The sequence below is a fragment of the Cibotium barometz genome, chromosome 32, assembly GCF_041138505.1.
Source record: "Cibotium barometz isolate CiBa-2024 chromosome 32, ASM4113850v1, whole genome shotgun sequence".
In the NCBI taxonomy this organism is placed as follows: domain Eukaryota; kingdom Viridiplantae; phylum Streptophyta; class Polypodiopsida; order Cyatheales; family Cibotiaceae; genus Cibotium; species Cibotium barometz.
This window is the reverse complement of record NC_141077.1, coordinates 12,113,488-12,129,031: the sequence shown is the minus strand read 5'-3', so window position 1 is coordinate 12,129,031 and position 15,544 is coordinate 12,113,488. Positions and strand designations below refer to the sequence as shown.

Below are 15,544 nucleotides of genomic sequence, written 5' to 3'. Positions count from 1 at the left end.
CTTAATCTCCATCTCTAGCTTGTTAGGAATAGAGTTTTGGGTAAGAAAATGAGATTAGGACTAAGATCTATCCTTCCAAGAAGGATTTAGCCATATAGGTGAGTATTCTTTCAAAAAGAGAGATTTACAATTCAAAAACATTACTTTTAAGCATAAGAGATTAACATTAATGCATTTAAACAACATAAATCAATAAAAGCATGGTTTTAAGAAGAAACCATGGATTAAAAAGCTTCCCAAGCGTTAGAGAGGTTGGGAAGAAGATTACCATTCAAGAAGAGAGTAAAACACCATTGTTTTAGACTTACCCTTGGTTTTTGGCTTGATTCTTTAGGGAGATGTGAAGCCCTCAAAGAAGAAGCTTGGCCACCAAGTAGAAGAGGGTAATCTCCAAGAGAAGAAGAGGATTAGTGAAGCTCCAAAGCTTCACAATGGAGAGGCAAGGTAGAGGGATAATAGAATTACACTAAATTGAAAATTACATTAGCATGTAAATACTCTAAGATGAAAATACAAAGGAATGGGGTTATATTTATAGGAGAGGGAGGCCACTAACCAAGTCCAACTGGGATCTAGAGGCTTCGAGCTTCAGTTTGATCCAATTTGGACAAGTTAGGCTCACCTTTTTGATCTAGTTTGAAAGAGGAGAGATGAAATATCTCATTTTTTGAATTATAAATTGGGGGTAATGATGAGATTCTAGGCGCCTCCTTCATGATCTCTTGAGGTGTCAAAATTCTAATTTTTCACTAATAGATCCTCATTTTTTTACTATTAAGTACCTGTACTAGTCAACTCTTCATCTTATGTGAGAATTTACTCATTTTTGGTGTATTTTTTTTATTCTTGGATTTTTCTTATTCCAACACTTGGATTAACCCCATTGACCCTTTAGAACACTCTTTGGACCTTAATCTATAATTTTCTGAAAATGTGGACCCTTAGGCTAAGGTGTCATGCAGATATTCAATTTATTTCTAATGCATATTAGAAAACTCTTTTTAAACTTCTGTTTCAGGGGAATTCATCTTAAATAAAAGGGATAACTTTATATCCAAAAATATCTCAAAATTGTATTATCTCTCTCTAGAATATTTTCTCTCTCTAGGCTAAAAATAAAGGAAAACAATGTTTTCTTGCGTTCTGAAATAGGGGATGATTACAGGGGACTAAAGAAGAACTTATACATCTTATAGGGGTTGAGGAGGAACCTTACATCCTCTCCCACTTGAAAAACACGAGATGTCCTCATCTCGCAATGTGGGGATAGTTCTTTATTAGTTCTTCTTCTTTCTCCCAAGTGGCTTCCTCTAAAGGATAGAACTTCCACTTGACCAAAAACTCCCTAAGGACTCCGTTCCTGAGAGCCTTCTCCCGAACATCTAGGATTTCTTTGGGTTGGAGTTCCATCTGGCCTTGAGTCTGAGAAGTAAACGGTTCATCATCCACTAGCACATGACTCGGGATGGGTACATACTTTTTAAGTAAACTGACATGGAACACATTATGTACCTTGAGATGGGGAGGTAGAAGAAGTTCATAGGCTAGATCTCCTATTTTCTTTGTAACAACGTATGGTCCACAGTATCTAGGAGACAGCTTTTTGTACTTCTCTAGAGATAAAGAACTTCTATTGGGTCGTATACGAATGAAGACCATATCTGATTCTTCAAACACTCTCTCCATTCTCTTCTTATCAGCATACTGCTTTTGTCTATCTTTAGCACTATTAATATCTTTGCGGATTGCCTGCATTTGTTACTCCATATCATCAAGCATCTTGAAAGATCCCTTCCCGCAACGAATTCGGGGGTGCTAGCAATGGAAGTAGCACTTCTTGCGCAGAGGGCAGAGCCTCTCACTCGGGGCCTCGCCCCACGGATATACGGACAAGAGACTAATCCCTCGGTTCTTCCAAAACTGAAGCCAAAAAAACTTCCCTTTCCCAGAAAGCATGGGCAATTCCTCCAGGATATTTTTATTCTAACGTAGTCAAGAGCCATAACTAACCAAACTAATCCGACCGAACCCGTGAGGCACATGGTCGGATCAAGGAAAAAACTTGCACTTGGATCATAGAGACCAATGCTTTTTTCCTCATCGAGAGGCACAGCCATTGATTCTTTTCAATAGAACAAGGACTATCCGGGATTTACTTCATCTATCGTACCATAACAGAATTGAGTCTCATTTTAGGGATCCATCAGTCCAGCCTAACCCCATCCAGTCCCATGGGTTAGCCAACCGCCCACCAACCACTGTAGTGATAGAATCCATTTAGGAATTTGGTTATGTTTTGTCCCGAGTAAAGATTTCCCAGGCCCCTTAGCCGGCGCTTCATGCAAACTTCAAGATAGTCACACCACTTACACACCCAATATGAAATTGCCTTTTTCACAGATTCAGTTGTCTTTAAAACAATCTTTTAATGAAACCATAGTATCACTGATCATAATCTTCCAAAATTCTAATTTTCAATCATTCCTTCATCGGTGTACCTATGGCATCATTGGCAACCAGAATGCTCACCACCTTAGGGGTCTTTTCAATAGTTCCTAGCTCATAGTACCCGAAAATATATTCACTTATAAAAATCCAAATGGACTCTCCATTGAAGATCAGCAAGATCAACCAACAGATCCATATAAAAGAGCCATGGACTCATCCATTGAGAACCAGCAAGGTCAACCAACCAGATCCATGCCCGAGTTCAAAAAACAACTCTAACACCTTGTTCAGTTTTCTTCCTCAACGCACACGTGGGTATCTTCGACGACTCAGAGCCCGAGCACTGTATGGTCAGCACCCTCTAAGATCCTTCGCAGGTCACCTAGCGCTTCACTCATAGGCCGCTTCCTTGGTCCCTCATCCACCGTACCGGAAGCTCACCATTTAAATTGAACCGAGGCTAGTCAAGACCTCGGCCGACCTTGCTACGCGAGACGTCCTCGTTGACTCTCCGTCAGCTGTTGCAACTTTATCACTTAGGTCTTCACGACCTCATTCACAAGATGGTCAAAATGCTTCCCCAGCATTCTTGACATAAAACGGTCATTTAAAAATAGGTCATGAATACAGTTTCTATAACGAATTCTCGTCTTTCCACATTGTTTCCCATCAATCTACTTTTCTTAATCCACATCCAATCATATGTATTCCCATCGTCCTTCACCCATTCTCATCCAATCACATCATATTCCATCTCATCACATCTATCCACATTTATCCTCATCACATCTATCCACATTTATCCTCATCACATCTCATCCATTCGCATCTACCCATATTTGCATCCCATCACATCACATTCATTCACATTTCATCCATTCATATCTACCCCAATCCACATCGCATCACATCTCATTCATTCACATCTATACCGATTCACATCACGTCTCATCCATTCACATCACATCTCATCCATACACATCTATCCCGATTCACATCACATCTCATTCATTCACGTCTATCCCGATTCACATCACATCTCATTCATTCACGTCTATCCCGATTCACATCACATCATATCCATTCTCATCTCACCCATTCACACTTATCCCGACTCACATCACATCACATCACATCCATTCTCATCTATCCCGATTCACATCACATACATTCTATCCACATTACATCACATCCACATCCATCCATATCTCAACACATCCATACACATTCCATCTCATTCATCCATATCCATCCAGTCATTTACATGCACGTCTATCCAAATCCATCCATTCATCACATTTGTATCCATATATATTAAAATCACATCCCATTTCATCCACATCTCATCACATTCATATCCACATCCCTTTACATCACATCATACCTCACCCACATCCATTTACATCACATCACATCCTATCACATCCACATCCACATTTATTTACATCACATCACATCCTTTCACATATCCTCACATCTAATTCTCATCTCTTCATTCACATCCACATCCATTTATATCACATTCTTTCACATATCCTCACATCTCATTCTCATCTCTTCATTCACATCCACATCCATGAAATTACACCTTACCTCTTGATTTTGCTTGCTTCTCTATCTTAGAAGAAGCCCCCAACCAATCAATCGGTTAGTGTGTTGAAAGGAAAGCTCCAAGGAAGGTTGAAGAGAGAGAGAGGCTCCACTCTCTCCAAAAGTAGAGGATTTTCAAGGGATAATAGAAAATATGAGTATTTTAATGTAATACTGGCATGGTATAGCTCAAAGATGAAAATACAAAAGAATGAGGGTCTATTTATAGGTAAGGGAGGCCACGAACTGAGTCCAACTAAGTTTTAGAACTTTCCAGCTTCAGTTTGGCTGAATTTGGATAAGATTTAGACCAGTTTAGCTCCCTTTTTGATTTGGTTTAATCCACGAGAGAGGAGAGATTGAAATATCTTAATATTTTGGAATTAAAAACTCATTCACATGTTTGAAATAGGCACCTCCTTGAAGTCTCCCCCCTCCTTACCAAGGTGTCAAAAATGTATCATTATACCAAAATATCTCATTTTTTTAGTAATATCTCATAGTTATTAACTAATAAACCTTGTACTCAATCAACTCTTCATCTTATGTGAGCATTTACTCATTTTTGGGTATTTTCTTCTTATGTGAGCATTTACTCATTTTTGGGTATTTTCTTTTATTCTTTGGATTTATCTCATCCCCACACTTGGATTAATCTTATTGGTCCATAGGAACCTTAATTGGACCATAATCCAAATTTTTTTGAAAATCTTGACCCTTAGGCTAAGGTCCTTTATACACATTTTCAATTAATTCCAAATGCACATTGGAAAGTTCTTTTTGAATTTCTGTTTCAAGGGAAACCATTTTAGACACTAGGAGGATTTTTATATCCAAAAATATCTCAATTTTGGATTACCTCTCTGTAGACATTTTCTCTCTCCAGGTCGAAACAGGGTAAAATAGAATCTTTCTTCTATTTCAGAGAGGGGAACAATTACAGGAATACAAGGGGAGGTTCTGCCACCTTTACACCTCAAAAGCTGGAGGGAGGAATCTTACACATCTATCTGGACATCTCGACCCTGATCAATGGGTCGGACCAAGTTAATGGTGTGAGGCAATCTTGTCCGTACAAAGCTTTGAAAGGGCTTATCTTGATACTTCAATGATAAGAGGAATTATAGGCAAACTTAAGTAGCTTAACCACTTCTTGGGTTCTCTACCACAGCATGACCGAAGAATATCTTCAATTACTTGGTTCACTCTTTCAGTCTGACCATCTATCTCGAGATGATAAGCTGTATTGAGATCTAAGGAAGTTTCCACTGCTTCAAAGAATGCAGTCTAGAATCGGTTGTCCATTCTTCATGAAGAAATGGGAATGGTCACAAGACTTGGCTTAATTTCTTATTCAAGAGATGGGCAAGCATCTTACTGACCCACCTTATGGTCATTTTCTAGCACCGAATTGAATTTATTCCTAAAGATATTTCTCCATTTATCTGATAAAATAACTGTGATTTTTAATCGTAAGTATAAATATCCAAAAATATGAAAATTCATTCTTCCTTGGGCATAATAGAACTATAAATAATTATATTCATGAATAATGGAATTTAACAAGGATAATTCTTTTTCTAAATGATCCCTTAATGAATATGCATACATCATTTTATTAAAATATTCACATAGAATTATACTAAAATATTACTTTCTCGATTTGGACCTAGGCATCAACATGCCATAATTATCTACATAGAAATATGATGAAACATTCTCTTTTTTATATAAAATTAATTTATGCATTTTTCTATTTAAAGATACGATGAAAATTCCTCTTTTGATAAATAAAAATACCCATGGATATACATACCATGAATATACCTATTTTAAAAAATGACAAAAATTCTCTTTTAATATTTAAAATGTTTGTGCATAGAATATCATAAAAAAATTTCTCTTTTTGCATCTAGATTTTTATGCATGCACATACTATGAAAAAATGTAACAAAAATCCTTCTTTTAGCATTAAAATGTTTATGCATAAAATATGATAAAAATTCCTCTTTTTGCATCATCAAATTTATGTATAATCATAATTACATAAAAATATGGTGAGACTTCCTCTTTTAATATAAAAATTCTTCTGCATAAATTGAAGCATAATTACATTTAAGCATCTTGTTTATTTTTAAAAATATCTAATTATCACTTTCCATATGAAAATAATTACAAGAATGTTAGCATAAACTCTCTTTCAACTTAAAATGAATAAATATGAATTTTCTAAACATAAAACAAGCTTAAATGAATTAATACTCATTTTAATTAGATTCAAAATCATAAAAAATGCTTAATCTCCATCTCTAGCTTGTTAGGCATAGAGTTTTGGGTAAGAAAATGAGATTAGGACTAAGATCTATCCTTCCAAGAAGGATTTAGCCATATAGGTGAGTATTCTTTCAAAAAGAGAGATTTACAATTCAAAAACATTACTTTTAAGCATAAGAGATTAACATTAATGCATTTAAACAACATAAATCAATAAAAGCATGGTTTTAAGAAGAAACCATGGATTAAAAAGCTTCCCAAGCATTAGAGAGGTTGGGAAGAAGATTACCATTCAAGAAGAGAGTAAAACACCATTGTTTTAGGCTTACCCTTGGTTTTTGGCTTGATTCTTTAGGGAGATGTGAAGCCCTCAAAGAAGAAGCTTGGCCACCAAGTAGAAGAGGGTAATCTCCAAGAGAAGAAGAGGATTAGTGAAGCTCCAAAGCTTCACAATGGAAAGGAAAGGTAGAGGGATAATAGAATTACACTAAATTGAAAATTACATTAGCATGTAAATACTCTAAGATGAAAATACAAAGGAATGGGGTTTTATTTATAGGAGAGGGAGGCCGCTAACCAAGTCCAACTGGGATCTAGAGGCTTCTAGCTTCAGTTTGATCCAATTTAGACAAGTTAGGCTCACTTTTTTAATCTAGTTTGAAAGAGGAGAGAGGAGAGAGGAGAGATAAAATATCTCATTTTTTTGAATTAAAAATTAGGGGTAATGATGAGATTCTAGGCACCTCCTTCATGATCTCCTAAGGTGTCATAATTTTTATTTTTCACTAAATAAATCCTCATTTTTTTACTATTAAGTACTTGTACTAGTCAACTCTTCATCTTATGTGATAATTTACTCATTTTTGGTGTATTTTCTTTTATTCTTAGATTTTTCTTATTCCAACACTTGGATTAACCCCATTGGCCCTTTAGAACACTCTTTGCATCTTCATCCATAATTTTTTGAAAATGTGGACTCTCAGGCTAAGGTGTCTAATGCACATATTCAATTTATTTCTAATGCATATTAGAAAACTCTTTTTAAACTTCTGTTTCAAGGGAATTCATCTTAAATAAAAGGGATAACTTTATATCCAAAAATATCTCAAAATTATATTATCTCTCTCTAGAATATTTTCTCTCTCTAGACCAAAAACAAAGGAAAATAATGTTTTCTTGCATTCTCAAATAGGGGATTGAGAGGAGAACTTATACATCTTTTAGGGGCTGAGGAGGAACCTTACATTACTGATTTCACGGGCGAAACTATAACTTTGGATGGGTTAAGTTAACTAAATTGGTTAACATTACTCCAAAATTCACGACAGCATCTTTAAGCCATATTCTTATACCACGCAATTTGCTTTATGTAAAATGATTATGAAAAATCTTTAAGCTTATGAGATAGTGAATAAACCAAGTGATCAAAACTAAGCGACCCCAAAAACCGAGCAAAAACCGTTGGAATTTCACTTCATAGAGCTAGCAAGACCATTATTCATCCTTACAAATATTGAGATTCTTTATCAACTTCATTGTCCTTAGTATTATCTTATTAGCATTAGAGGCATCATACCTGCTCAAGGATTAATAAAATTACTTAATATAGCATATATTATGACATTGAAACCTCATTGCCATACATGTGGTCATCACAAGTTTTCACAATTCTCCAATAAATTCAAACTCAAATTCACTACGAACTATTGTAACACCACCATAAGCATAGTATAAACGAAAATGTTTGTTTTTAAAATTATACAACTCATGTCAATAAGCAGTTGTAATCGCATCTAATCCTCTTCACACTCATCATCTATAAATCCACTCTTTTTTTATGCCAATCTCCCTTCCACGCATTATATCTCGTGGCCATTTCTTTAACCATGGATTTTGCATAGGTTGCTAGGTAGCTATATGAAAATATGAACTTAATAATTTGATGAGTGCCTATTCCTTATATCATTTTAAATAGATTCTAATTTGCAAGCCATACTCCCAGCAGCAACTAAATGACATACAAAATGTGTAGCCCCCAATGTAAGCACCAATATAAAAGTTAACTAACTAAATGGCATACAAAATGTGTAGCCCCTAATGGCACTACCAATACTCAAAATGTAAACAAACACACATACTGAAGTAGAATATGTTTATAAACATAGTGCCCCTAATGGCACTACCAATACTCAAAATGTAAACAAACACACATACTGAAGTAGAATATGTTTATAAACATAGTGTCCAAAAAAGTGAGTGTAGCAAAGATGTATCTCACTACTCAAAAGGGCTCACAACTGGCCTCTTCTTGTAGTCTTTATCCCCCTCATCAACCTGCCTATCATCAACTCTTGCCCTCTTGCCCTCTTGCCCTCTTGCTAGCTACATCATGTACAAGAGGGACAACCAAGGTATCCACTATAGAGGTAGCCCAGTCAAAGGAGAAACATGACCTTCTGACAAGCTCTCATGAGGGGAGCTGTCCCACACCCCATCTCCAACACAAGACCACCTACCACAAATGATAACTCCAAGATGCAAGAAACAAAACTAGTAGAGTGCTCCAAGACGCCTTGAATAGGCTATGATGATAATGGTGCAGTAGCCCTATGGACATCTGGTATATAATGTGTCCATACATCATCTGAAGGGATGATTTGATGCATGTCTGACTATCTGTAAATAAACATGGCGGGCCTCCCTCCGCAATGCTTCATAAATAACAACTGTATGCGTGCAACTGCACATAGTGAACATGACAATGTCCTAGAGTCCCATGTATTCTTAAAAGGGACACTTGCTTCAACATATTCTTCTACAATACATTGCTTCATACACACAAAATTTATTTCAAACAAATCAATGTTCATTGGTTAGGGTCCTCACTGTAAAAGTGCTCTCTAATGCATGAAAGTCTAGCATAACAAAGTCACCTTGCCATTTCACCTTTCTTCCCATCTTTATGTATTCATTTGTAAGAGGCATAATGGAAAAGAAGAACTCATGTATCTTGGCATAGACATTGTTCTTCTTGCCTAGAAAGAAATCACACCCCATCTCAATAGCGGATGCACTGAGTCGCATGGGTGAACGAATTGAGCTTCACCATATTCAAATGTAGATGTAAGAAGTAATGATGCTACCCCATAGGTAGAGCAGCAATCACATGTGCTTAGCAGACCTAGAGAGTCCTCTAGTAGTGGATCTAGTGTTAGTCTATGGTAGCCCATGGTTAGATACGTTGAGGATAGATGTAAGTACACATGTATCATGCAAAGGGAAGGAAAAGATAGTCAACCTTTTGTGTTTGATTCGTCAGCAGGCACTCATATTTAGATGGTGACTCTAATGGATCTAAGAGCCTTGATGAGGAGCTTGGCATTCCATCAATGGTTACTCTTGGTGCAAGGAGAACTAGGGCTCTCTTTAGGAAACCTAGTAGTGATCCAGGTGTACGTAGGTCCACGAGGGTTAGATACCCAATTGACAAGTTGAGATATGATATACAACTTGTCAATTGGGTTAGATACCCAATTGACAAGTTGAGATATGATATGCATCCCATCATTATGCTTACATGGTTAAAGCAATACAAGAGTTGGAGCCCATTTTTTTAAGGAGGCACTTGGAAATTAAAAATGGGAAGATGCCATGGAGGATGAGAAAATGGCAACATTGGACGCAAATGCCTTTGCCTAAGAAAAAGAAGGCAATTGGATGTAAGTGGGTGTATAAGGTCAAGCATAACTCAGATGAATCGGTGAGCAAGTAGAAGGCAAGATTGGTTACCAAGGGTTATACATAGACCTATGGCATTGACTATGAGGAGACATTTAGCTTGGTCGTGAATGGCAACCTGAGAGCTGTCATTGCTATGATTGGTGAAGGGTTAGTCTTTACATCAGATGGATGTAAAGAATGCCTTCTTGCATGGTGATTTGCAAGAAGTATACATGATGCAACCATCAGGTTATGAGAGTGATGCACACCCAAATTTTATGTGTAGATTATATAAAGCTTTATATGGCTTGAAGCAAGCACCCAGAACATGGTTAAACAAGATCGAGAAGCATCTTATTACCATTGGATTTCAAATATCCAATGCAAATTTTTCAATTTATGTGAAAAAGACAGACAGAGGAATCATGCTATTAGTCATTTATGTGGATACATTATGGGATGGGTAGCTTGATCTACATGACTAGACTTGAGCTATGTTGTTAGACTTGTAAGTCAGTTTATACAAGCCCCCAGGAAGCCACACTTGAATGTGGCTAGATGGATTCTTAAGGATATAAAGTCCATAATTAATTATGGACTTTTCTATGAGACTGGCACAGAGATACAGCTACATGGGTACAGAGATGCTGATTAGACTGGTAGTGTCATAGACAAAAGATCTACCGATGACTTTATGTTTTCTTTTGAGAGTGCTACTGTGAGTTGGAGTAACAAGAAACAGTCAACAGTTGCCTTGTCAAGTACAGAAGCAAAGTACAGAGACGCTACTATAGCAGCTTGTAGCTTAGTTTCAGAAGCTACTTGTTAATATGGTGAGATCGTGGATGAATAGGATTGTTGTCATTTATTGCGACAATATGAGTAGCATACAATTGGCCAGTAACCCAGTCTATCATACTAAGACGAAACACATTGAGGTACATTGTCGATTTATGAGAGAGAAGGTTCTAGCAAGTGGCGTAGATCTGATATATGTCAGCACAGAGAATCGTGTGGCTAACATCTTCACAAAGGCGCTTGGTACAAAGAAGCTCCATAGATTTAGGAACGAACTTGGTGTACAGTACGTAGAGTTGAGCTTGAGGGGGAGTATTGAGATATTGAGCTCAACTAGTACTGCAAACATTGACAACCAGCTTGGGTGATAGCTTTCACACTTATGCCACTGACACGGTTGGTGAGATTATGGTTGATATTGTGCCAATGGACGACACGCTGTGTGACAACCACTTTGGAGTACGAGAGTTATGACAGTTTTAGCACCAACTCATGTCGTCGGCTTCAAACTATGGACCGTCCTTTGTAAGTTATAGTAAGAGTGTAGTTTCCCATATAGTATGCACTCTTATCTCTTTAGTTTATGGTTGTAAAGAAGAGAAGAAGATAGAAGAAAATTCAACCCTCTCTCTCTCTCTCTCTCTCTCTCTCTCTCTCGTGTGTGTGTGTGTGTGTGTGTGTGTTTGCTTGCAAGAAATTCAAACTCTCCCTCTCCCCTGCATTCTCTTTAACTATGTCACATACAGTAAGAGGTCCCTACCCTTGTGAGAACTTTGATGAATCTTTAACCAAGATAAAAGTTGTAATAAAAAGGACGTCGAGAACCAATCTACTTGAGTTTGGAGTAACACGTTACTATGGAATGCTATTTTGTCAAAAAACAAGAACATGTGGGAAACAAAAAATGATTTGAGAAATTAGAATCATAATACAACCCTAAGACAGCTTTTCTCATCTATGAAAAGTCTTAATGTCCTTAACCTCATTGTGGTCATGTTCGTTGGTGAGATTTGAATTGCTAAGATTAATTTGGATTGGTTCTAATCCTTGTAAGAGCAGTTTGTCATGAATGAAATAATCATCCTTCACCTAAAGGGAGTTGAAAAGTGATGTTTGCAAGCATCCCCATGGAAGTACGGCAGACGGTGTGTCACCGCGAATCGTTTCAGCCCGAAACGTTCCACCTTGAAATGGGGCAAGAAATGCCGAAACATTTCACCCCTGGACAAGTGCTTACTGAAACGCTGGACCGAAATGACCACACACACACACACACACACACACATTTATATAGCGTGAGAGAGAGAGAGAGAGAGAGAGAGAGAGAGAGACTTGAAATTGAGAACACGAAATGGCATATCAAGGATGGCGTTTCAAGGTTTCACGAAACGCAAAACATGTTTCAGCGCTACCGAAACGCATTTCATGGTGGCCATGGGCAGACCCAATCATGACCCCCCCTTAGCCATTGATGCCCATCCATTTTCTCATCCTCCCATGCCTGGGGAAAAATATGTGAAGACCCTAAACAATATGGGATCAACAACCTGGTTCAAAAACCTGATCTCCACCCAAATGATCAATGATGGCAGGCAATCTGCACCTAATTGCAACTCATTCCTTCCTCACCATTGCTGCATCTTCGAACCTGCCGAATGCAGCATAGATGTTTGACAACAACACCTGAGGTGCATGGTTTGCTGGCTCCAGTTTAGATAAGCTCTTGACAGCACGTTCCCCTCTTTCCACATCCGAGTGGACTCTGCAGGCACTTAACAAGCTCATCCATGAGTGTGAAGAGGCTTCAAAAGGCGACTTTGCAAGCATCTCCTCGACATTGTCAAGATGCCCTGCTCGCCCAAGAAGGTCAATCATGCAATTATAGTGCTCTACAGTGGGAGAAAGACCATGATCACGACTGATAGACACAAAGAAATCCTGGGCCTCATCAACCAGTCCAGCATGGCTGAAGGATGAAATAATGGTAAGGAAGGTGATCACATCTGGGCTTACACCCTCCCGCTGCATTTGTCGGAACAATTGACGGGCCTTGTTTACGTCTCCATGCTGGCAATAAGCTGCAATTATGGAGTTCCATGATGCCACATTTCGCTCAGGCATTTTGTCAAAAATACAATGTGCATCCTCCACACTGCCACACTTGCTGTATAGATTGACAACAGCAGTCCCTAAAATAACATCTGGCTCAAACTCACTAATCAGTAAGAGCTCATAGATCTGGCTGCCTTCCGCTAAGGCAGCAAGGCTAGCGCATGCGTCAAGGAGGCTAGCAAAGGTCAACTTGTTTGGCACCGCACCATCTGACTGCATTAGTTCAAATAAATATAAGGCCTGTTTTGGTTGTCCACTCTGTGCACATGCAGTAATCATAGCAGTCCACGATACCACACTTCTATCCACCAGCTTCTTAAACACTTTTTTAGCATCCATCAAGCTGCCACATTTGCCATACATGCTCAGCAAAGCATTGCTGACAACCTCTGATTTGATTCTACAGCACACGATGCAAGCATGCAGCCGCTTGCCTTGAGCTAAACCTCTCCATCCAAGACAAGCAGAAAGAATGATAGAGAATGCTAACTCATCTGGGACAATTCCCTCCAGTTTCATTTGTCCAAAGATCTGAAGAGCCTGATCATGCTGCCCATGCTGGACATATGCTGAGATCATGGCAGTCCACAAAACCACAGTGCATTCAGGCACCTTGTTAAAAACTTCTTGTGCATTCTCCAAGCTGCCACACTTGCCATACATATTGACAAGGGCACTGCCTACAACGCTATCTAATTCAAACCAACTGCCCTTAATATAAGCATGCATTTGCTTGCCTTCATCTAAGGCTAACTCATTAGCACATGCGTCAAGAACACTAACAGATGTTGCCCTGTCTGGGCTCACACCAAATTGACGCATCTCTCTGAACAGTTGTAAAGCCTCCTTGCTATGACCCTGCTGAGCATAAGCTGCAATTAGTGAATTCCAAGAAATTTTATCCCGTTTAGGCATCTCATCAAAGGTCTCTCTTGCTTTCTCCATGTTTCTGCACTTGCCATACATGTTGATGAGGGCATTCCCGATCACAACATCCAATTCATATCCACTACCAGCAGCCTGGGCATGTAACCGTATGCCTTCCAATAGGTTTGCCCGGCTCGCACATGCAGAAATGACATTGAGGAATGTGACATTGTTTGGAAGCACACCTTCGAGCTGCATTTGTAGAAGCAGTAGAACGGCCTCATTGCATAGCCCATGTTGGGCATATGCTGCAATCAAGGTGGTCCATGAGACCACATTGTGCTCATGCATTTCATGAAACACTGACAAAGCATCATTGAAGCTGCTACATCTTGCATACATGCAAACAAGCGTATTGCCAACACCAACATCACTACCCAGTCCACAGCCCACAATATGCGTGTGAATCCTCTTGCTGTCAGCCAAGGCGGCCTGGCCGACACATGCATCACTTATACAGGCAAGAGTTACCTTATTTGGGATCAAACCCTCTTGAAGCATGCGCGGAAAAAGTTGAAGTGATATGTTGAATTTTTCATGCTGGTTGTAAGTGGTGAGCATGGCATTCCAAGATACCACGTCTCTCTCCTCCATTCTGCTGAAGGTTCGCCAGGCATCCTCCAAATTGCTGCATTTGCCATAGAAATTGACTAGGGCATTTCCAATGACAACATCCGTCTCAATTAGACTTCTGAGAATGCATGCGTGCACTCTTTTGCCTTCAATCAGAGCACTTCTTTTAGCACATGTGGAGAGTATTTCAACAAAGGTAAATTTGCTGGGAGCTACCGTCTCGTGCTGCATGCGGTCAAAGAAATGCAGGGCTTCTTTCTCGTGTCCAGCATGAGTATATGCAGAGATGATGAATGTCCATGTGAACACGTCTCGCTGGTGCATTCGGGCGAACAGAAAGTGTGCTTCCTCAAGAGCTCCACACTTTCCGTACATCTGTACGGCAAGGTTTCCCAGGAACACATCCTCCTCATATTTGCTTTTGATGATGTGATGGTGGGTGACCCTCCCGTCTGAAAGGGCCTTGGTTTCTCCATGCCGCCGTAGAAGTGAAGCATACATAGAATGGTTATGTGGTCCATCAAGCCATGGCTCCTGATCAACATGAGTAATGGTAGGGTCTTCTTCAAGTGTGCCATTCTGCGACTGTGATTTAGAACTATATAAAACCCTTCTTAATGAAACCCTAATGTTCTCTCTTCTGACAACAGAAAACGTACCGGTGAGCATGGCGGGCTGGATCGTCCATGGACTCGATACGGAGCAGAAGCCTAGCGAGCGCCATGTCCATTCGAGCCCGGGCAGCCATCTCATCCCATATTCACGTCACTTCATGTAGGCTTCAAGGTTCTTAATGGGGGATCACTAGCTTTATCATAACCTTACTCGATATAAAGCTTGCATGGTAAATTTTGCGAGAGAAAAAAAAATCATCTCATCCCAATGAGGGACATCTACCTCATCCCAATGACGTTATCATAACCTTGAACCCTCTAGAGCTTAATGGCTTCATCATAACCTTACTCAATATAAAGCTTGCAAGGTAATGTCGTAACCTTACTCAATATAAAGCTTGCAGGGTAAATTTTGCAAGGGAAAAAATAATCATCTCATCCCAACAATGAGGGACATGAGCTTGCTGGTCCTAGTTTGGATAATTAAG

General features: G+C 39.0%; 1 protein-coding gene across 2 annotated transcripts; it reads right to left on the bottom strand.

Annotated features, from left to right (window-relative positions):
• Window positions 1-12,168: 12,168 nt before the first annotated feature.
• LOC147619830 (pentatricopeptide repeat-containing protein At5g27110-like) lies at window positions 12,169-15,248 on the bottom strand. 2 transcript variants are annotated; one of them, XM_086825673.1, is made up of 2 exons: window positions 15,102-15,248; window positions 12,169-14,976 (listed from the first exon to the last, which is right to left on the bottom strand). In XM_086825673.1, the coding sequence occupies exon 2, from the start codon at window positions 14,941-14,943 to the stop codon at window positions 12,445-12,447; it is 2,499 nt and encodes an 832-aa protein (XP_086681799.1). In that variant the 5' UTR covers window positions 14,944-14,976; window positions 15,102-15,248; the 3' UTR covers window positions 12,169-12,444. The 2 variants fall into 2 exon arrangements, with proteins under 2 accessions (XP_086681799.1, XP_086681798.1); XM_086825672.1 differs by having other exon boundaries at window positions 12,169-15,027; window positions 15,102-15,238.
• Window positions 15,249-15,544: the final 296 nt, after the last annotated feature.

What these genes read in the sequence shown, in the direction of transcription:
- LOC147619830 (XM_086825673.1), bottom strand. Translation starts at nt 14,943, where the DNA reads ATGTATGCTTCACTTCTACGGCGGCATGGAGAAACCAAGGCCCTTTCA.